Source organism: Polyodon spathula, chromosome 11 (genome assembly GCF_017654505.1).
Source record: "Polyodon spathula isolate WHYD16114869_AA chromosome 11, ASM1765450v1, whole genome shotgun sequence".
Classification (NCBI taxonomy): domain Eukaryota; kingdom Metazoa; phylum Chordata; class Actinopteri; order Acipenseriformes; family Polyodontidae; genus Polyodon; species Polyodon spathula.
Window position 1 is genome coordinate 19152253 of NC_054544.1, and position 22700 is coordinate 19174952.

Consider the following 22700-nt stretch of genomic DNA (forward strand, 5'->3'; position numbering starts at 1 on the left):
TCTAACCCATATTTATAATACTTCAGTAGTTTAACCACTAAGGCAACGGTATATAACTTCAATAAAGTAGGGCAGAAGGTTGTCATGCCAACTGATTTACACATTTGATCATTGTGGACTACAAGTGGCTGTTAGTTTTGATTAGTCATGTAGTGTATTGCTGTAGGATATACCACTTCTGGATGTGTGCTAATTAATTGATACATATTGATCTGTTTCATTTCATTAACCTGTCAGCACTAGAACAGATACTCCAAAACAGAATTAACCAGATGTTCTTGCCAAATGTAAGATTTATAGCTGCAATGGCTGGGATTAAATTAATGTCACCATAATACACACAGCTACCTAAAAGTATCAAATAACAAAACCAACAAAAACTGTGATAAATATACATTAAATCCCAGTCAATTTTACAATAACATAGAATGACTGCCGTGGATGTGCAGACCAATATTCTGCAGCTAAAAACAGTGTAGGATACCATGGATGTTTTATTTTTACAACTGTTTAAGGGCTTTCAAGGCTTCTCGGGTTAAAATGGTAGGCAAAGGAAGCTCCATGTGTCAAAGTGGTATCTTTTCTTTACTAACACACTGTGTGTTTTAGATGCTGATGCCACAGACCAGCAGTCTGTTCACAAAGAGGAGGAACTTTGAAAGCGTGGCTGTGCAGCAATTAGCAGACACTGAGAACCCTGCTGAAGCGGGTGGATTTCGTCTGTCATGTGAATAAGCACAGAAAAGGCACCATTTTCAGTGTTTCAATTTACATTTTATTACCATTACTTTACAAGGCTTATAAATCATGTATGCATAAAACAACATGTACCCAACATTATCCCCTACATTTTTGTATCGGTCCGCTATAGCTTAACCTGTGCACCTTTTCATGTTGTGTATTTTACCTAATGTGTGTTTCAGATATCAATAACACAGACCGGTTGTCTGATCGCAAAGAGGAGTATTTCATGTTAGACTTCAAAATGTCACATTTTTCAATTTGTCAGTTTCTTGTTAAGTATACAGAAAACTACAGAGCGGTATGTAATTCAGTGTTAATGTAACCTTATTCAGCAGGTTTCATGCAACTTTATGAAGCAAAATTAATCCATTCTATAGGGTGATAGCTAGATGGATCTACTAAGCAACATATTTTATATATTTGATATTTAGAAACTAAACAGTTTCTTTTTTTAATTTTTTTTTTTTTTTAGGAGGTCGACTTGATGGACTTTTATTGCTGTGAATGGTGAAATGTGTCTGGAACTATAATTGTACCCATAACCAGGCTTTGGAAAGTAAGACTGAATCACACCAGACTGTGCATGGAAGGATATTACTTTGTCTAATTAAAAGAGCCTGTCATCTTTTGATTCCCCCAACATTTTAATGTCACTATAATGTGATGTCTTTTTACCCTCATTTTTACAACAGAAACATTTATGTTGGAGGCTGGAGCAAAACACATTTTGTTTGAACTAAATATTTTTTAATATATCCCATGCGAAATCATTGTATTTTATATATTTTTTTATATTATGTTAAAACTATTCTACAAAGTTATGTATTTGTTTATAACTCCGTCTTTAACACCCCAAATAATTAATTTTAAGGAATTAACAATTATTAAGCGTGAATGTTTTCTTTTTATATACAAATTTAACATGCCTGGTCCATTTTTTTTTTGTTTTATTGAAGTGAAATCAGGTTATGTATTTCAGCATTGATTGCATGCAGGATGGTGTATGCATTTGTCCTTTATAATTATAAGATGTTTTTGCTGGCTGAAATGTGCTGAATTTGTGGCAAATAAGCAACTCTTAAGAAAATCAACATGCAAACAAAAGGGTTTTTACAGTATTGTACCCCTAAATAAGATCATGTAAATCAACTGGATGTACCCTGACAAAGTATAACCGAGTTTACTGGATAAAAGTATACTAAAAGTACTAATACAGTGCTGTCCTTATACTTTTTATATTTAAATCTACTATCTGTGTTTTACTGTGTTCTTGAAAACAAGCTACCTTTCTTCAGAGATCTGTTGTGAAAAACAAGGATACATGTTATGGTAAAAAGTTTGAATACTGGCAAATCTCTAGATTTACTGATGACAGCATTTACCAAATAAAACAGTAAATGTCAGAAATAAACATGATAACGCTTTACTTTGCACATTTACCGGTAAATCTCAAGAATAATCAATCAAGTGCCTTTACCAATATGCTTTGGTAAATGTTCGACAAGCAATATATTTCTTCCTAATTCCAGAAATTTACCACTTTGCTTGGTAAATGTTGACAGTTACCAGTAAAACTGAAGATTTACCAGATTTGAAATTTTAATGTAACATATTTTTATACATAACTGTATTAAAACAATTGTGAACTTTGACTACGAGGGATCCTAGAACTTTGTAGTCCTTACCATCCAAACAGTGACACCCTGTCATTTAATTTACTCATGTCTGTCATATTCAAGTCACATGAAATCTTACACTTGGAATGTAGTGCCCTGCATCGCTTGAGACTGGAAAATTGTGCTGGATTAGTGTGCAGTTTCACACAATCAAATACTGCACCTAAAAAATAAACCAAATTAAAAGGTATAGAATATAAACTATTTGAACACTTTCAAAAACCCTATTTAAAAAAAAAAAAAAAAAAAAAAAAAAAAAAGGATTTTACTTGATTATAAACTTAGAAAAGAAAATTCACATGACTGTACCATCAGATTTACAGACAAGACTTGCATATAATGCCAGATTCCAGAATAGAAGGTATCACACCATTCATTTCAACAGGGATTTGGTCAGGACCAGCGCTCCAGATAAGATCTTGGGTCCGAGTAATTTACCCTTTAATTTGAACAGAGAGAGTAAAATGTATATCCAGGGGAGTAAAGTGCAACATTCATTACCTTGATGTCATGAGTAATCTCGACAAATACTGTACAATATTTAATGGTAATGGGGTAGGCTGTTACTTTGAACTAATCTACAACCATGCATGTGTTCTACAACGTTCTTTATCGGCTCTGCATTTTTTTTTTTTTTTTTTTTTTTTTGAGGTATCACACTGCAAATTCATTGTTACTTGTATGTTAACATTAAGTTCTTAAACTCTGTGAACATGTTAAAACTTCAATATAAAAACATGCAGATAAATAGAATAAGGAAATGCATTAATAAGTTATAAAACAGTTTGTTTAATATTATAGGCATCTTTTTTTTAGCGGTTGCCTCTAATGATGGTTCAAGATTTGTAGCTGGACTGGCGTGTTTACTATTTAACATGTGTAGCTTTTAATTTTTCCTATTCTTACTGTGGTTGGCTGTAAAGACAACAGGGCTAGCCATAGATTGGATAATGTTGTGGTGTCGTTTTTCCTTGTTTCCTCATAACTGAAGCCATTGTATTCTGGGAAATTAGGAGATGTAGTTGTTAGTGGAAGCTGTAGGGGAGACATGCGGAGAGGCAGACAAGCTGTGCAATAAAATTGCTATGCATATTTTTAAAATGCGTAAAACAGGTACACAGTTTATAATTTTTACCGAATTTATACAGGATGCCGGTTTGTAGAGGGCTGGATGAGACAGGTTTTACTGTGTGTATCCGTTTCCCCGGACTATAGCCCTGTAAAATGAGAACTGACTTCAGCTCTAAATCCTGGCTTTTAAACATAGTAATCATTGATGCAACACAGTGCTTTACGTTGTGGTTTATTCATTAAATACTAGCTGTCAAGTGTTTGATAATGCTCTTGTCGGCTTCAACTTGAAACACATGGCTAGCTTCACTCTTCCCTTTTAACAATGTACACCTAGTATATAGCCTGGAGTAGACTCAAATGATTGATTTATTTTAATTAATGAAATATATACATACATACATTTTTCTGAATCTCTACTGGTATATTTGCACGTTCTGTTCAGCCATCTTAATGGACAAATTGTATACATTCACTGCTTGCCTTGACTTTGCAGCACTGCTTTATTTGTTCTTTCCTTTCACCTTCCCCTCTTCCATTGTTTTCAGATTGTTCCTGCAGCCTGGTCTTTCTGGGTCAGCAACTCCACGGCGTCATTTTTGCAGATGCATTTGGAACACGGTGTAAAAACAGCTCAAGATGATGTAGACTGTTATAGTGAGGCACAGAGTAATGAAGGTGAGGATAACCACAAAGCCACCGATGCTCCACCCATCTTGAAAACCTTTCTCTGATATCTTCCAGAAGAGTCTGTCATACAGGTAAGGGTTGTGTGCTACCAGGGTCAAATTGTTCATGATTATATCTGCTCTGGAAAGACATTAAACGTGAAGGATGCAACTATTGTAGATGTAGTACACTATCAACTTAGGTTACTCTTAGCAGGCAAAGGCACCTAACAACAGTCACTATGGTACCACACATGTTTATGGCTGCAGTTAAAGCTGCATCACCCTGCAAGTCAGTTTCAGTCCAGATGGACAAGACAGCTTCTGACAATAAAATAGAGGGTTTTCTGGGTTGTTTGGGTGTCTTTGTATCCAAATTATTTATGTTTTGTTAGGACTAAAAAGTAATGACTCTATGGGACCATTCCAGAGAACAGCCTCTGCTTCACATTTGCAACCTGAACTTCTTCCTTGAAGGAAGTATACATGGCAATCAAGGAGCATGTCACGTCAAATCACCAGCAATGGTTGCTCTGGCCTGGTCTACAGTATACTGACTTATGGCAGGTCTTTAAAAATGTAGAATGTCCTTTATGTATACTGTATTATAGAACATAAACACGTTCTGGGTCGTTTTGTAGTTTATCACTAATTTATATATTAACTGCGTTTGTTCTTTGGTTTAGCTAAAGCAATAAAAAAACAATACTTAGGGCATTTTACACTTAGTTAATCTGCAATTTGAATCGTGGTTCACTTACAAACAAACTTTTTTCAAGTTTGCTTCGGTTCGTGTCACACCACAAAAATTCAAGTGAACTTGAACTTGAAGTTTCTTTGAAAGTGCATTGGAATGTGTTTGTCTGGTTCACTTGCAGCTTTATCCAGACTAGAGTTCTATTGGTTTCACATTGTACTTTCCAAACACACTTGTCTTGTTTTCTGATTACTATAGCGGAAATTTTCTCTGGATAGTATTATCTCTGGATAAAAGGAGCTAGTTTACTAAACTCAGGCAGAGCACCGCTTCCTCTTGGCACAATGTTTTCATTGCGAGTGTGTGTGTGTATATATATATATATATATATATATATATATATATATATATATATATATATATATATATATATATATATATGTGTGTGTGTGTGTGTGTGTGTGTGTGTGTGTATATATATATATAATATATGATATTAGGTGTGTGTGTATATATTATAGATATATATATATATATGTGTATATATATATACTATATAATATATATATATAATATATATATATTACTGTGTGATATAAAGGTAAATGTAATACGTGCGCTAAGTCATTATTCAATTGTCATTTCATACTTTTCTTTGCTTGTGAGTTTTGCTACTATGCTTAAAGAACAATTTTATTTATTTATTTATTTTTGTAATGGGCAGTTATGTACATTATGATATTCTTGTCTGGTTTTTGACAAGCCCTGCGTTTCATATATGCGTGTGCGACAAGGGGAGACTGGGTGCGTTCACATAGATCATACTGCGCAGATTCTGTCCGTAATCTGACCAATTTAGTCAATGGGTGCGTTCACGGAGATAATTCTTATAAGATCATTGGCTAAACTGATCAAATTCTGCACAGAATGTGCGCAGAATGGTCTCTGTGAACGCACCCACTTGGTGCTTGCTAAAATACGTCGCTTGCACTATTTGCTTTGCTGTTTGGAGCGTTGCCAAGTTAACTGGAATAAGTTTTGCTACACATTGCAAAAAACTGAAACGGAGCAAAGTGTCAAGTCCCCTTCCAAGCGAACCGAGACCACGATTTCAAGTGATCTCGGTTCAGCTGGTTTGATGCGCATCCTGGTGCGATTACGTGGTTCTCAGGTTTCACAAATCACTCCAAGCAAACCAAACCGCACTTCAATCCGCATCCAACGAACTAGGTGTGAAAGTGCTTTATTGTAAACCGCTGTTCGCTCACCGTAGTTCAACCTTCATCCTGCGTCACCTATAAAACCGAATAAATTCCATTATTACGATTCCAAATAAACAGTGCCATAATAATTTGTACAGTTGCGTTCAACTGTCAACTTGTCCTAACGGTTTTATATTGTTACGTGAAACGCGTAACATTACACAAAAATACAATTTATCTGTTAAGTACCTCTCGTAAACAACTTTGAAAACAATAACGAGGGATATTTCTTACATCACATAGATATGAATTAAACGGGCCAACATAAAGTCCTAACAGAAATAATAATTTGACAAAAGCATCGCTTACTTTTTGATCAGTCTGCCCTCCAACTGAAAATATAATTCTGTTACGTCACGCTTAAAAGAAAATAGACGCCCCTGCACTACGTCGGTAATTTGAACTTTATTTATATTGGATATTGTGCAGTGTCCATATCTGATTTGTAATGCAAAACAGACTAGATTTAATTATTGACCTTTTGGGCCTTGCAGAATTTAATAAAACATATATACGTTTTCAAAACCGTTTACTTTACACTGGTCTTCTGTCATTTATACTTTTTTTTTTTTTAAATCAGTGGCACATTTAAATTTTAACTCCCTTAAAAATGGCCTTTCAAATATAAATATGTACCTTTTAAAGTTCTAGTACTTTTAAAGATTTTGTTTTAAAAACAAGTGTGACAGGCAACCACGGTTTTTAACTACTGTGCAATATCTGTGCTGTGAATATGTTTCGTTGTTTTTTTGGGGGTGGGGCAAAACACTGAGCCATGCATTGCACTGCCTGTATATATGTGTGTGTCATTATATATATTCATGCTTTTGAACAATAGTGTTATCAACGCATCGATAACCTGTTAGATTTTCCATTTAAAAACTGGTTGCTCACAGGTAGTTTCAAAAATATAATAGACAAAGAAACTAGAAAATATACCTAGTCTTATTTTATTACATTTTCTAAACAAAAAAAGCAAACCAACAACTACACAACACGTTTTTATGTACACATAACATGAATTCTATATACATTAATGTAAACATTTATAGATTTGTTTCAATGAAATTATTGTTTGCCGAAATAGTCTTCAATGCATCTCTTCTTGCTAGGGCTTTCTAAATAATTGCTTCCACTGTCTTGAAAAGCAAGTCCTGTGTTGGGATCCTCCCATGCACTGGCTGCTTCCAGGAGCATGGCCTCGTCTAAATCATCCCCTTCTGTTGCAAAGGAACTCTGAAACATGTCCAGGACTGTCCTCTGCTTTGGATCCTGTGAAAAAAACAGGTTGTATCCATTTGAAACCTACACCCCCAAATACAGAACACCAAGAGAAAAAGTGACAGACATTCTACTTTTGTAAGGTACAGTAGATACAGTGATGTCCATAAAGAACCCTTTAGTTTTTGTCTTTAATGTGACTGAGACGTCACACAGATTTATAACATGCATAACAGGAGAGGTGATGACAGAGCATTTGATAAAATTAACATGATTTTGAATTCACAATCTCTGTCTTGAACTGCTCAATCGCTCAGTTGTTGTTTGATTTACATTCATGCAACCCCAATTTTATTTATTATTTTTTTAAATGATCACATAGAAGAGACTACTTTTTTAGTTAAACAATAAGCTGGCTTTTGTACATTTTAGTTTAAAATCTGTATGTGGCTCAATTGATCCATTATATATATCAAGTGAAATCTAAGAAAATCTGACACTATCTCCTGAAAAATATGAGAAACGAAGGATAAAATGACAGGTTATAAGGTAAATGGCTGGTAGTTTCAACTCCAGAGACCCTCTTTGGATACTAGTCAACATCATGAAACGCCCACCAGTCAACGTAGCAATTTTGACAGTTTGTTTGACCCAGGACTGAATGGCAAGGGGTGTTCAGGTCAGGTTTGCATGGTGGCATCATGCTTGAGTGTATCCAGTGCCACTGTCCCTCACCGTTCGTAAGCATCAAATGCCCATACCTACCTTACAGTAGAAGCTGGCAGACTCTGCATTCTCTAAGATATTGGTTTCTGACAGACCGGCTTGCTCCAGGACGTTCATCTTCTCTTGGATCATGGGCCTTAGGAAGGGGCCAGGGAGAAGGAGAGAATCAGATAGAGCAGCAGCCTGTTTAATTACTGCAGGTTAAACAAAAGAAACCTCAGAATGGACCTGGGGTAGCATTTTTGAGGTATATTTACCAGAGGTAGTCGTCCGCCGTCCCTTTAGCCACAAGGTAGTGAATGTTGACACTGCTGGTCTGGCCAATTCGATGGACGCGATCTTCTGCTTGGATCAGAACCTGGAAGCCGCAGATTGGAGCTTCATTAGTATGCTGCAATACAGTAATCCCTTGCCAACCGCAGAATTCATGTATACATGGTTTTCCTTTTCTATACCAATTTGCCAACCGTGGCATATAGATTTGTGTATACGCGGTTTTGCACTGAAACATATGACGCATCCACATTTGCTTCTGCAACATCATGTGTATTCTTCCATGCTCCCATCTCGCCAGCATCTCCCCCTACCAGTACCAGCATCATCTCTTGCTTTGTCTCGTGTACTAGTCATAGTAGTATGCGCATGCAGTCTCGTTGCTCCGTGTTAACTTAGCGTAATTGTCACCAGTCAACAACACCCTGGCCTTCAACTCTAAGGATTCAAGGTAAATAAAACATTACTTTTTATTAAGTTATAAATTACTTTTTACATGTTACATTACCCAGTATGTTATAGTATTTGCATGGTTTTTATGTTACTGTGTTTTTCATTTGTGTTTAGTGAAGGAAAATGCAACTTAGATAGGCTTTGCTAAGTGTAACCGCGGCCGTGGAGAACCTAACCCCCTATTTCCCATAAGCTCTAGCATTTACCTACCGCAGTTTTGCAACCACGGGGGTTTTCAAAAACGTAACCCCCGCGGTTGGCGAGGGATTACTGTATTTAGATATTGTAGTCTTCCACTTTATCATGAATAACCAATATAAAATTGTGTGGCTACAGAACTATAGACAAGAGTTTATACTATAATTTAATTATGTGAGCTGAAACTACAATAACACCCTCTTATAAGGGACACCATACACACAGAAATGTAAGTTAATATAAATCCCAAAAATATAGGATTGTACTCAGAAGCTGCTGTTAAAAATAAAGTGTCTTTTTTTTTTTTTAATGGCAGAATTGACATGTACACAGGATAGTATTTACTTGACTTCTGACAAACCCTGTAACTTACATATGATTTAAAATTATATTGCCAGGAATTTTCACCCCCATCATTTTTGTAATTATTTTTCTGGTTTAACATTGGACTGACTTTGCTTCTGCCAATAAGCGATCAGCAAATGGGAATTCTGTGTAGACAAAATGTAGCTTTCTCACTCAGGTTCTTATTTGTCTTTCAAAATGCTTTTTTCTTTTTTTTTCTTTTAACTTGATTGTATCATTTACAGTGAACATGCTTAACAGAGACCCCAAAGTCTTGAATCTCAAGGGGCTATAGCAGTGAACAAACGGCTTTTGCTTCTGCCTGGTGAGCACGCTGTATCAGATATGGTGGCCCGTACCCCTGGATTCCAGAAGAGCTCAGCGAATACCACCAAGTCGGCAGAAGACAGAGTCAGCCCCATGTTTGCTGCAGTGATGGAGAGAACCGCCACGCAGCTCTTTTCTGAGAACTGGAACTGCTGGCAGAGGGCCTGCCGATCAGCTGAGGGGGTGGAGCCGTCAATCCGGATATAACTCATCCCCTGAGCCAGAGAAAGCAGAGGACATTATGACAACATGCTGCCAGTTGAAGCTGCCTGGAATCTACAGCATACATTCCATAGCACCCCTGCTGCCCCAAATACAATGCAATATTTACAATCTGATTTTCCTTTCACAAATGATTTATCTGTTATTGTTATAATTCTCTGCCAAGATCTGCCATAGACCCAAAATAAATGCTACGTTTAAAAACACACACACACACACACACAGAGTTGGTGCCAGTGTGCAAGTTGTTTTGAATGTTGTATTTTGTTTTGTCCCTGTGATGTCTCACATTCAGTATCCCCCAGATATCAGTTTCAATGATCCTCCTGCTATGATGTTTAAAGGAAGGATGCAGTCTCACCTTCTCCCCCAGCTCCTTGGTTATGCTGTCCAGGACAAGCTTGTGGTGAGCAAACACCAAAAACTTCTCCTTCCCACTTTCCAGCAAGTCCATTATGTACTCCCTGCAGGGTAAGTTACAAACATCAATAAAACAGCGTTGGGTTGCTTCCTGTGTCAACATCAATTCTTTCAGCATGAAGTTACTTGAAACACAAGCAGTGTCGTTAGTACATTGGAGTGGTTAACTGGTCTTCTGTATAGTAAGTATAGTAAGAAACTCCACTGGCCACAGCCATGTGTTTCCTAAATTCTTACAATTCCTGGAACCCTTACTCTTTTCTACATTTTGTAGTGATCAGGAGTCACAGCATTGTAGATTCTGCCTTTAGTGCACTTTAACTTGCACTTATCTGCTCCATATTTTGCTGTATTTAATCCTGCACTCAACCCAGTCTGTAGTATTTTGTATTTCACCTGCACTCGTATCTAACCCTGATGTAACTATCAACACTGTTATCTGCTTTTGAACTGCCCTGATATCAAATCATACTGTGTTTTGTATTTGCTCTTATTAGGGCTGAAGTCATTGTATTTCGTATCTTGCTCTTAATTGTACTGTAATTCTTTATGTATTTTTTGTATACAACTGTAAGTCGTGCTGGGTGAGGGCATCTGCTAAGAAATAAATAATAATAAATAACAATAATTAATTTAAAAGGCAGACATTGAAAAAAATATATATAAAATTCTTTCAGGCTGAACTGCAGCCACAAGAACTAGGAAACTATAGACATAGCACTGGCAAGCATGCAGCATGCTTTTTTTTTTTTTTTTTTTAAAGCCTTCAGATCAAAATGTTGGGAACAGCACAGAAAGTAGGTCTACCTGTCCAGTTTTGGTTTTAATGCAACATGGCTGCACTGTGAAGAGTCCATTAATCTCAGGACTGTATCTATTCTGAGTGACCTGGCACACTTACATGATTGCCCGAACTTTAGCCTCTGCTGTTTGGTTGTAGAAGACCAGGAGTGCTTCCTTCTCCTGTTGCTTCTGCAGAATGAAAGGGAGGTGATGTAGCTAGGATATTGGCAGGATAAAGTCCCATCTATATGTTCCTATTCTCAATATCAAATTGCATTTGTGAACATCAAATATATTGGACACAGGGCAGCAAAGGGTTAATTAAACTGGTGTGGTGTCCTACAGTTCTTTCAAAATTGCACGCGAGGCCTACTGTACAGAGCAATCAGATGTGCACTTCGTAATTATTTTGTTACCTACAGCCGCTTTAAAAAGGGGAATGGAAAATCCTTCCATATTAACTTCACACAGGGATTCTACTGCTCCTCCTCCCACTCCCAATGCTCCTTTACCCTCTGCCCTAGACCCAGCAGTGTGAACGCACATTTCTGTGCCCCTTGGCCATGTCCTTGGCAGCTGCGGCCAGCGCTGCCTTGGTCTTGGCGTTGATCCCGTCGGGCGCCACCGTCACGACCTTGCGCTGCTTGGCTGGCAGCTGGGACAGCACATCAGACTTGAGGCGGCGCAGCATCAAAGACTCCTCCAACAGCAGCCTGAGCTCGGACAGGTTCGAGGAGCCAGAGTAATCCCAGCCCCAGGGCAACTGCAGCAAGAGACACATCCCGATCCCATTATTACTGGAGTAACTCGCATCAACCAGTGAGTTTAATGTGTATCTGTAGGTCAGAACCTCAGGGAGGACGGCCAACGAAACTGGTGCCGTCTGTTGCACATATTGTAGAAATGGACTGTACGTCACATGGCTGATTCAATTATTTTTCAAATGGAATCGCTGACATACAGTGTTTTCAGATCAATGTACATTTAAGCCAGATGATCTGTACACACAGACTGACTTTAAAGTTAGTCATTTGGTCACATATTCTTGACTGATACCAAATTACAGCGATCAGTATCGTAGAAAAGTGTATTACCATGCCCATTTTATGTGACAGACAGATCGACAGACATCCCCATATATCTCCATACTCTCAATGAAGATTACCCAAAGGAGACAGATGTATAAATGCAGAGAGCAGTCACTTGCCTGTTTGGCATCACAGTAGCGCACCCCAAATTCATGGAAGCGCGGGAAGAAGGAGGGCCGGACCATAGCTATTTGGGAGTAGAGCTCTGCAGGTCTGGACATGGCTGGAGTCCCTGAGAGAAGGATCACCCTCTTTGCAACCTGGGGTGGGGGAGGAATAGAGCAACCAAATAAACTTGATAATGTATACTATGCTAAAAATACATCATACGATGGCTAGAAACCAATAGAACCTGCCCAAAAGCAGTGTTATGTTATCGTCACTATACTGGAAAGCCAACCTTCAGCAGAGGCTATTTCAAATTAAATGAAGTTAAGTACATGTCTATAGAGTACCTTAAGTAGAGGCATTGCAGCTTTACATCGTGCTGTCTTTGTGTTCTTCAGAAAGTGAGATTCATCCTAAAAGAAAAGAAAAAAAATGAACATTTGCCAAATTGGATTTCATTCAAATTCAATACTTTGAACTTGCTGGCTCCACTGAATGTTGTTTTATAAGCTGGTTCTAACATGTCTGGCATGATTTCAAATTACAGATATATTCTTTGTCAAAAGGCCTACTTTTACAAGAATAGAGTAGTATCACAAACTTATGTTGTGTCCTGTTGTTTCTATAGAGATACTGGTCTAAGAGCAGAACAAGGCTGTGTCAAACTAAATGTAAATGAAACCCTTTTAAAAAGTTTAGAAGGTTCAACCGAACAAACATATAACAACTATGTGGTTATTTATAAGTGACTCATTTGGCACCTCATACTCGTTCCTCTATATGAAAATTCTATTTACAATTATATAGGTGACACTCACCATGATCATGACTTTAAAGGAGGTCCCCAGCAGCTGCTTGTCCATCTTACTGAGGAGGTCATAACTGATGATGTTGATGATTCCCAAGGTGAGACTGTCTTTGCTTTTGACAACAACATTTATGCTGTCAGCCTTCACAGAGGGCATCCACCTCTGAAATGCCTAGATGAATACAAAGACAGCCGAACACAAGAAAGCCTGTTTCCTTTTGAGATATGGAACAAAATGAATGTGTATATGTCTACATTATATGAGAATGAAAAATACTTTTTACATAAATCACCTTAGACTGCACACATCCTACTGTATAAACACTAAAGCTGGCCTAAATTTAACATGCATATCTTTAAGGAAAACATTTAGGAACAAATATAAAAAGTTTAGTCCTTGGCAAATGTTTAAACGTTTAACAACCCTCAGAAAATAACTCACTACAGTGTAGCTTTCCTGTACTGTACCTCAGCCCAGGTGAACCTGACTGAAGAGGGTGTTACCACCAGCAGGGGCCAGTCCTTCCTATAGTACGCTGCTATGCAGATTGCCTGGACCGTCTTCCCCAGGCCCATATCATCAGCCAGGAGCAGCCGGCCTTCCCGCGACACGGCAAAGCTACAGAGCACAGAGGACACTAAACAGGGACTGTGGGGCTGGCTCACAGTACAGTTGCACAGCATTGTCTTTCACACACAACCTCTAAACACAACAGGGACTGTTGCAAAGCCCATGGGTTATTCTGTTTTAAAAACAATTACAATGTATGAAAAAGAAAGCATATTTAAGCATATACTTAACAGAAAAAATAGGAGAATTACTTTCCTTATATCAAGCTCTGCATCTGCTTAGCAACGTGGCATAATTTAGAACAGGGAGATTCGTCTGGTCACTCTGTCGCTAGATTTAAATGAATGCACATGTATATTGTATTGTGCTGCATTGTACCTACTTGACTCCCTCTCTCTGGAACTGCATGAGGCCATTTTGCAGCATGGGGTCGACGCTGGAGAGGTCTGCCTCTGGGATCTCAGGCTTGTTGGGTTGGGTCTGGCAGAACTGGGTGGCAAAGGCCTGCACCACAGCGCGAGGGAGCGGCTCAACCTCCACTGAGGGTATCCTACACAGCACCTCCACTGGAGAGCACAGAGAGAGGCGAGCAAGAGGGAGTAGAGAAGAGAAGAGAGCAGAGCAGACAGGTAGACAGAGAGAGGAAAGGAGAGCGAGAGCAGAGACAGAGGAGAAAAATGCGAGCGGAGAAAAGAGGGAGCAGAGAGAGGGAAGGCGAGACTGTCACAGAAGAAAAACTTCCATCTGCACTACTGAAGGGAACTAAATGCAAGACTCTATACTGCATCAGCCTTGTGAGACAATTGCACAAGGGCACTATATATAAGTTACCACGTTAAGTCATCTGAAGCAGTTTGGGAGATGACATCCCATATACAATAAGAAACTGTGCAAAATGATGTCCCTTGTAAACAGAAGTCATATTCACTTAATACAAATTCTATTTATTTTATTTAGTGTGTATTCAAGTTATTACTTCGAAAAAACAACAATGTCGGGTAAAAAAAAAAAAAAAATACAACAAACTGTAAATATCTACTTCATGTACTGCTTATCCCTGAAATACACACAATAGAAAATACTACTGTATGCCATCCTTTGTTTTGTAGTTCAGCGGGGTAAAATAAGGCCTTCAGAACCTATTCTTATTTTGCTTTAATACAATGTTACATATAATGGCTTTGATAACATTTTGCAAATGAACAAATATTCAAATACTTTTTAATTTTTAACAGATGTCCAAACATAAAAATACCATGTCCATCCCAGCACTATATAAAACTAATCGTTTGACTGCCCTGCACTAGTGCTTATTGAAGACTTTGAACGACTGACTGATTTTAGGTTTGCAAAACAAACTTCTGAATGAGAAAGCAGACCTGCTTTTGAATACACTCACTTAGCCCCTTGTAATCCTCAAGCAGAAAGCTCCACTTCCTGGTCTTCATGTCTGAGAAAGAAACCAAGAGATAAAACTTAACAGACATTGACAATTGGGCCGAACTGGGGGCGAGATGGAGCCCACCAAACTAGTTTCACTTTTTGCCCAAATGGAATAAAATTAAGCCACCAATAAAGTTATTTCACAATGATTCTTACTGTAATAAAAGGTTTAAGGTTGTGTTTCGACTGTTGGAAAGCTAGGGAACACAGGAGTTTTTTTGCTCACTCACCATAGTTCTTGGAGCTGATCTGTTTGAATGCCTCGATGACATCAGCCTGGAAGCCCACCTCTACCTCGAAGCGCGATCGTGACACCAGCACACAGCGGCCCTGTGTGGTGGCGCTGGGCTTCTGCCAATTGGCACACAGCTTCAACAGGGCACCCAGAGGGGCACTTTTAGCAGAGACAGCCGTCGCTGCAGCCAGGTCCAGATTCTCCATTCCTTCCAGCGGCTTTAGGGTCACTGAGGGAATCCTCTGCACCTCCTCCACTGTGGGATCCAACAAGACAAAAAGATGACCATCCTGGGCTATGTTACAATAGTATGAAACAAAGTGCACCAAACACAAGGCTACTTTCAGCAAACCTCTGAAGCAGCTAAATAAGTGACATATACCATGTTATTCTATTTATTTATTTATTTTAAATGGCACTTACAGCTAATTTGTTCTGTTGCTTAGGTCTGCTTGCGTCAACTGTTAATCAGAGGAAGTCACTGATTTATGTGACTTGACAAAAGGTACCTAGAAAAAGAATCTTACTTACTCAACTGGCTGTAGTCCTCCAGACGGAAATTCCACATTTTGGTGGCAGGATCTACAAAAGCACACAAATAAAGAATTATTCAAAAAGCAGGTGGCATATTGTGAAGATGTCATGTTTTATTAAGAAATAAGACAAAGTACCTGTATTCCAGCTTGCCCAGCCAAGCCATTCTAGTGAGTCTCTATTTGTAAACAGAACTATGGCCAGAGGGACCAGAAAATCACAAACACATGAACCTTAAAAATGTAATATATTTTCTTATGCTGTATGCTGGCAAAATAATTTTAAAAAAGTTTTAAAAAGTCTTTTGGCCTCCTCTTACCGTAGTTCCTGTTGGGCATGCTTTTAAACAAAGCAATGAGATCGGCTTTGTAGCTGACCTCTATTCTGAATCGGTCCTCTGTGTGCATCACACACTTCCCCTTCACCAAGCTCACTGCTGTCTTTCCCAGTGCGGTGCCCGCCTGGCCGCTGTCTTTCATGCCAGGAGGAGGGGGCCTTTCCGAGCTGGGGCCGCTGCTGGGTGATTTCACCCCTGTACTGTAAAATCTGCTGGCTGATGAGGCAGGGGCTCCCGAACATGCCTTCCCAGTCTCAGCCTTTGTTTCTGTGGGTTTAATTCCTGAGCCAGACGAGGAGGGGAAATCTGCTTTCTGCTGAACACTGAAACCCTGGGCGGCTCTACCTTGCATATGGGAAGGCTGGAATAAAAAAAGAAGGACTTGAGTTTACTGATTTTAATAAGGCTACAAAAGACTATAAACACTATGAATTAAAAAAAAAAAAAAATCCGGTGAAAGACATTTCAGAAAACTAAGTGTAACTGAAAACAAATGGTTTATTTTTGACAGCTTTTTGGTGATTTCTTTCAACATCTGTACTACAAATGACCAGATAAACTTTGTGACCGCCCCCCCCACCTTACCAATTTTGACCCAAGTTACTTCAGACATATTAACACTGATTCCAGTCAGTTACCTTTTCCAGAATTTGGTCCACATGACCTGGAATGACCCCGTAAAAGGCACCCCGATTCTGTTATTAAAGGTACTGGTACCTGGTTCTGAACTGGAAGGTGTGCAGAAGCTTGTCCTCTGCTGTGCCAAGACCCCAGCTTTTGCTGTCCATTGGTATTTTCCTGCGCTCGTCCCAAGGCGAAGTAGCCCCCTGCTGGATTGTGGTTATTGCTGCTCTGCACAAAGAGCCTTGTGGGATGGGAGAGCTGGGACTGGGCCACCCCTGGGCTAGGGTGTGCAGAGGCCGGTTTGGGTGGCTGAGGTCTGGTGGCTGGGAATGAAGCTGGAGTTTGGACTGGAGCGGTGCTCTGAAGAAGGGCAGGGGGATTGGCCCGTCCTGCCTGTGCCCCTTGCTGTTGGGCAGCAAGCCGCTCTGCTCTCCTGGCCAGAGCTCGCAGACGGTTCTCCTCAATCTTCTGCTGCTGCTCTGCTGTCAATGAGCCTGACATTGCTGACTTCAGCGACAGCACAAGCACAAAAACAAGAGGTTGTGCACCTGTGGGAGGGAATGTCCAATCTGAAACACAACAGAAATTAAGCTAGATAATTAATATTTAGCACTTTATTATCTGGTAACATATACAATATTTAAACATACATAACGTAAAGATACTGTAAAAAAAGCATGCACCTCAAATATAGGATTTTAGCTTTGTGGCAGTAGCATGTTTTATTTAGTAGTACTGTACGTGTGTACAGTTCAGACCCTACTGTGTGATGAAAATTATATTACTGGCTACCTACCACTACTGTCAGAAAAAAAGTCCTGCGTACAATAGTAATCAGCTCCCTGCCACTCTGTGGGCTGAGAAGCCACCTTACTAATACTAGATTTGATTATAAAAAAAAAATTTAAAAATTTAAAAAACTAACGATAAACGTCCAAATTGACCCTGGCTTCACAACATTTTGGAAACATTGTCTAACTAAAATCTGTCTGTTTGTTTGTTATCCTGACACTGATGTATTAAGTTAGTAATTATCGTATTTTAATATAGCCTCGGTCACTGCAGTCAAGCATGACACGTTTAGAACGACAGACTTTAGCAGCACAACCTACAGTATTCGCGCAGAAGCACTAGCACATCTTCTGCAAACACAAAATGAATGTACTAAACAATTCGTTGACATTTAGCGCCGTCGAGGTCGTATTGACAAGATGTCGAGAATAATCGACTTTGGTTTAAAATATTTAGGAGTGCACGGTCTACACTAGACAGAATAAATGTAATAAAATAAAAACATACAGCCACTTGACAAACGGAATTACAACATAAACTAACACTAAACGTGCAGAAATACAGTATTTAACTAAAAGAAATTCTACAAATTTACCATACAGTAAATTCAACACACAAAATTCAGAAAAACAAATCAGAAGCACTCCGATCCTGCAACAAAAAGGATGGCCTGTATTTTTTTTTATTATTTATTCTCGCTTTCAAACTTGGCGCCCTGTCTAAATAAATTCTAAGCTTTGGAGCCTGTCATCATTCTTTTCCGGCCATACCTCAAGTTTGCAGTGCTGTCATTCCTGCTCGTTTTTAAAAAAAAAAAAATTTCAATTGTTATTATTAACTTAATTATAACTCCAGAAGCACTCTTCTGATGCGACTCTGACACTGGAAGAGGCGGGTCATGCTGGGGTGAACAATCTTAAGGGGAGGCCATCTTAAGGGGTGTTCCCATCTGCAGTGAACATAAAGCGGGCGTTCCCGAAGAGATCCGCACACTCCTGCGAGAGAGATCGCTGCATAACCCAGCAAACATTGCGCCAATCCCATTACATTTAGTGTTTTAAAGACACAGCGCGAAAATGGAACCGGAGAAATACATACTTTAAAATATTTATATTCACTTTTAAGTATTTCATTTTTAAATGTATATTTACATATTTGTTGTTAATGGTTAGTATCACGTTGTGTACATAATTATATTACTGTTAATGCAGAAGATAACTTGTTGCCATAGTATTGCTGCCTTCTCGGCTGAGTCTCCCTTAAGAAAATAATAATTGGAATTACATTTTTAACTCTATACGTGGTTAATTCCGCCTGGTTTCGCTGTTTTCAGTATAAAAAAAAACTTTATTGATTAGCTGTAGGCCTACAACTTACTTCTCCGGCCACCTTCATCAATTCCAGTATGGCTGCAAGGCGACTTTGGGCAGACCCGATCCTCTGTTGGGTATTAATTAATAATAATAAAAAAAAAACAGCGATGGCTATTGCGGCTGCAACAAGTGTCTCCATTTTAATTCTCTCTTCTCTCAGAGTCTTGGCGCTCAAAATGTAACTTGCAACCAATGTTTTGATTGTAGTTGTGCTAATAAACAACCCCCCAAACAAATAAAAATAAAAAAGACATGCACGCATATAATGACAACACTAGAAACACATGTTTTATTATTGTTTAATTATGAATAGCTACTTTAAGCAAGACAATATTTAAAAGACTCGAGTTTCCAACACTGCACTTCGGACAGACTGTAAGCTACACATTTCAAGCGCCGACTAAAGACGACGCCTTTCCCTGGCCGTGAGTGATGACGTTGAAGTGTGTTCCCATTTATTCACTTTTGCGCGCCCTACGCCCTACTTCCCTTCAAAGTGCCCACTCCCAGAATAAAGAATAAAGCCAATAAAACAACGAGTCACATGTGAAAATGTTGTCATGCTAAGAAGAGTTAAGACCTTTGTTATCATTCCATTTTCCATGTAGTACATCTTTGTAAATAGAAAAAAAAAAAAACATGAATATACAGTATATCTTGGGGGTCATTTAACTTGATTTCTCCCTAGATTTACCTTTGCATAAGCATGGAAACTGTTAGTTTACGACAGGTTGGCTTCTGTTGAATTTGGACACCTAGTACTGTTTGATATTTTAATGTAATAGCTGGTGAAGATCGTTGCCATGGTATTAATCTGACCTCTTGGAGTGTTGGGGCAGCAGAACCCTGTGTGTGGAAATGAACTTTGTCAGCTGACAAAGCACACCAGGGGGGCAGAGATCCTAACAAGCACATGTAGGGACAACAGAAGTCAAGAAAGTGCTCTGCTATTTATGAAAAAAAAAAAAAAACCCTGAGAGCTTCACATTGGGAGTTCAATTAAAATTCAGAATTAGTTCTTGAACGAGGACAAGGCTCTTCAGATGGTGGGTCTTTAAGACCCATGCCTACCTAGCTGCATGTTCTCTCCAGTGTGAATACTCCCCAAATGACAGATATGCACACATATATTTGATTAGTCTGACCTGCTAGGCTTGTTTGTTTGATGTACATAGAGTGGAGCTTGATATATATATATATATATATATATATATATATATATATATATATATATATATATATATATATATATATATATATATAGATTATATATAGATCCTAATATTAGGCATGCTGTGACTCAAGGAGTTGTGTGCGACAGCTCCTATAATATCCTGCATAAGGTTACTGAGTGCAACAAAAAATTAATGTCAAGTGTATATTTTTACAGTGTTCACATTGTGTACAAACTCTGATCTACTGGAAATACAGAGTGGAGAGAAAAAAGCTATTAAACAGGCACATAAGTTGTAAATAATGTAGGCTGTTAGCTGCTATACTCTTTTCTGACAGATAACATTATAGACATTTCAATTAATGTTGCTTTGCTAGAAAGCCTGTCTCCATTTCTACAAAATAAAATGATTGAAATAGCAATATATCCTATTCAGAAATGACTAGAGCGTATCAATCTGACTGCAATTCAATATTCCTATTGCGTATCAGTTTGACTCATTTGTCAGACACCTCACTTACGATTCACTTCCTGTGCAGCAGTTGGCCTGATTGAAATTCATGCTTTCAAGGATATGGGAAATTTTAGTGACAGTAATGTTTTTTTTGTCAATGGTTTGAGTACCATACATTAAGAAATACTAAATGAAACTCATAAATCCAATGACAAACCTTTTGACTAGACGTCTTTCTCAATGTCAAGGTTTGTTGATTCTGCAGTAGACAAATGGGCTTATTTTCAATTGAAGACATTGAGACAGATGGCAATGTTTGTCATAGAATTGTAGACGTTTCTTTTGGTATTACTATAGCACCATTGGGTGTTCTATCTTATGGAAAAAATAAGTCTGTTGGCTACTTTGCAAAGCTATGGACTGCCAACATTGGTCATAGAGGATGTTGTTTCTGACTGTTATTGTAATTAACAATTGATTAATATGTGCATCATTTCTCTCATTGCGATCACTGAGATAACATAGTCGTACTGGCTTGCTGAGGGGCCAATGGGAAGTCCTAGATTGGCATTTGAGCTCCTGCAAGTTGGATACAAAAAATCAGCAAGGCATGGTTCACATCATTTGCCTCAGTAACCCCATATGTCAGGGCAGAGGTTTCCCAGGCTGGGTGCATGCCTCCAGGGTTCAGTAGCTTCATAACAGCCATTGTTAAGGTTTGATGGGTGAAAAGATGCATATGGCTTGACATGGAAATAGAGGTCTCCAGTTTATTTTCTGCCCTAGTCAATGTTTACTGTAATCTTTAATTAAGTCCTATTTTTAAAAAAAATATGAACAACAATCACATTGGAGGTGCTTAAGTGACCTTAAATTACACAACTTACTCCTTTTACTAATCTGGTCCTATATGTACTTTTGTAAAATTAACAGTTTGTTCTCCAAAAAAAAAAAAATGAGTTACTTAAAAACTATAGAAAAAAATGAAAATGTTCCTTGTCACTTCAGTGCAACAGTAGAATTATAGAACGACAGTGAGTGTATATTTCCAACACAATCAATAACTGTCAAGATTCTGTTCTTATGAAATGGAAGTTCATAAATCATGCTACTTATTTTGACAGCATGAATCCCTGTATTCAGAGCCATAATTATAATTTTAAATATAAGAGAAATATTATATTTTTAAACTTGAACGAAACTTACATCGTTATATTGGTTAAAAAGCTTCCTTAAACGCTGTCATTTATACAGTACAGTTTAGGAAATATGCCATTAGTCAAATAACTAATTCACGTTTTACAATAATCCAGTAGTATAAACGCAGATACTGTACATGTTTGTCAAACGGTATCTTAAACCATCTATACTTGCTTTGTAGTATTAACTGCTTATTCAAGTCTTGTAAATTATACGCTAATTCGGAATGTTTCCGTTTAAATTGAGTTTCCCATTGAAATCTGCCCATTGCATCACTTCTTCGTGACGCGAACAGACTTGGGGAGCTGTCCCAGGAATTATGGTGCTGAAGCTGCAGCACTTGCCAGCAGCCGCTGAGCACAAACACAGGCACTGTCCACACACACACACACACACACACAGAGAGAGAGAGAGAGAGAGAGAGAGAGAGAGAGAGAGAGAGAGAGAGAGAGAGAGAGAGAGAGAGAGAGAGAAACCTTGAATGAAAGTAAACAAAAACTGGCAATGGAGATATACCCACAGTTCGCATTTTTACTTCTTTTTTAATTAAAAAGATAATGATTTATTTAAAATGATCGACCACCCTGACAATCCACGCCGATTCTGGGTCAGCTGCAATGGACCTGGTTTAGTTTTAGCAAACCAACTAGATATCTCGGAGGATATATATTTTGAAAAACAATCCTGATAAAGAATAACGACTAGAAATACAACACTGGTGTCCGGAGACAAGGGGAGTAGCGACTGAAGCAGCAGCGCAAAGCATCCGACATCACATCGCACAGATAATGCCATGGGACGGGATCTAATCTGTACCCTGGTAACGGTAAGAGATCAACATATTGTTTACCGTTCAAAAATAAACAAAAAAGA

At 38.4% G+C, this 22700-nt stretch overlaps 1 protein-coding gene and 1 long non-coding RNA gene across 4 annotated transcripts; one reads left to right on the top strand and one right to left on the bottom strand.

Annotated features, from left to right (window-relative positions):
• Window positions 1-1072: 1072 nt before the first annotated feature.
• LOC121323304 lies at window positions 1073-9657 on the top strand. Of its 2 annotated transcripts, XR_005951133.1 has the most exons (4): window positions 1073-1300; window positions 4040-4252; window positions 7350-7482; window positions 9580-9657. It is a non-coding gene; the product is annotated as an uncharacterized LOC121323304 (long non-coding RNA). The 2 variants fall into 2 exon arrangements; XR_005951132.1 differs by lacking the exon at window positions 9580-9657 and having other exon boundaries at window positions 7350-8098.
• Window positions 5800-18562, bottom strand: smarcal1 (SWI/SNF related, matrix associated, actin dependent regulator of chromatin, subfamily a-like 1). Of its 2 annotated transcripts, none has more exons than XM_041264288.1 (18): window positions 18397-18562; window positions 16928-17382; window positions 16193-16571; window positions 15871-15921; window positions 15335-15595; window positions 15061-15111; window positions 14044-14227; window positions 13559-13709; window positions 13101-13262; window positions 12630-12695; window positions 12294-12434; window positions 11631-11849; window positions 11205-11275; window positions 10245-10347; window positions 9694-9876; window positions 8323-8423; window positions 8105-8201; window positions 5800-7390 (listed from the first exon to the last, which is right to left on the bottom strand). In XM_041264288.1, exons 2-18 carry the CDS (start codon window positions 17333-17335, stop codon window positions 7187-7189), a joined length of 2832 nt encoding a protein of 943 aa, XP_041120222.1. In that variant the 5' UTR covers window positions 17336-17382; window positions 18397-18562; the 3' UTR covers window positions 5800-7186. The 2 variants fall into 2 exon arrangements, with proteins under 2 accessions (XP_041120222.1, XP_041120221.1); XM_041264287.1 differs by having other exon boundaries at window positions 16928-17403.
• Between the last annotated feature and the right edge of the window lie 4138 nt (window positions 18563-22700).

What these genes read in the sequence shown, in the direction of transcription:
- smarcal1 (XM_041264288.1), bottom strand. Translation starts at nt 17,335, where the DNA reads ATGTCAGGCTCATTGACAGCAGAGCAGCAGCAGAAGATTGAGGAGAAC. An exon ending in TCAGGTTCACCTGGGCTGAG is followed by an intron (nt 13,263 to 13,558) that starts GTACAGTACAGG and finishes GTATTCATCTAG; the next exon opens with GCATTTCAGAGGTGGATGCC. An exon ending in TGGCCAAGGGGCACAGAAAT is followed by an intron (nt 11,276 to 11,630) that starts GTGCGTTCACAC and finishes TTCATTCTGCAG; the next exon opens with AAGCAACAGGAGAAGGAAGC.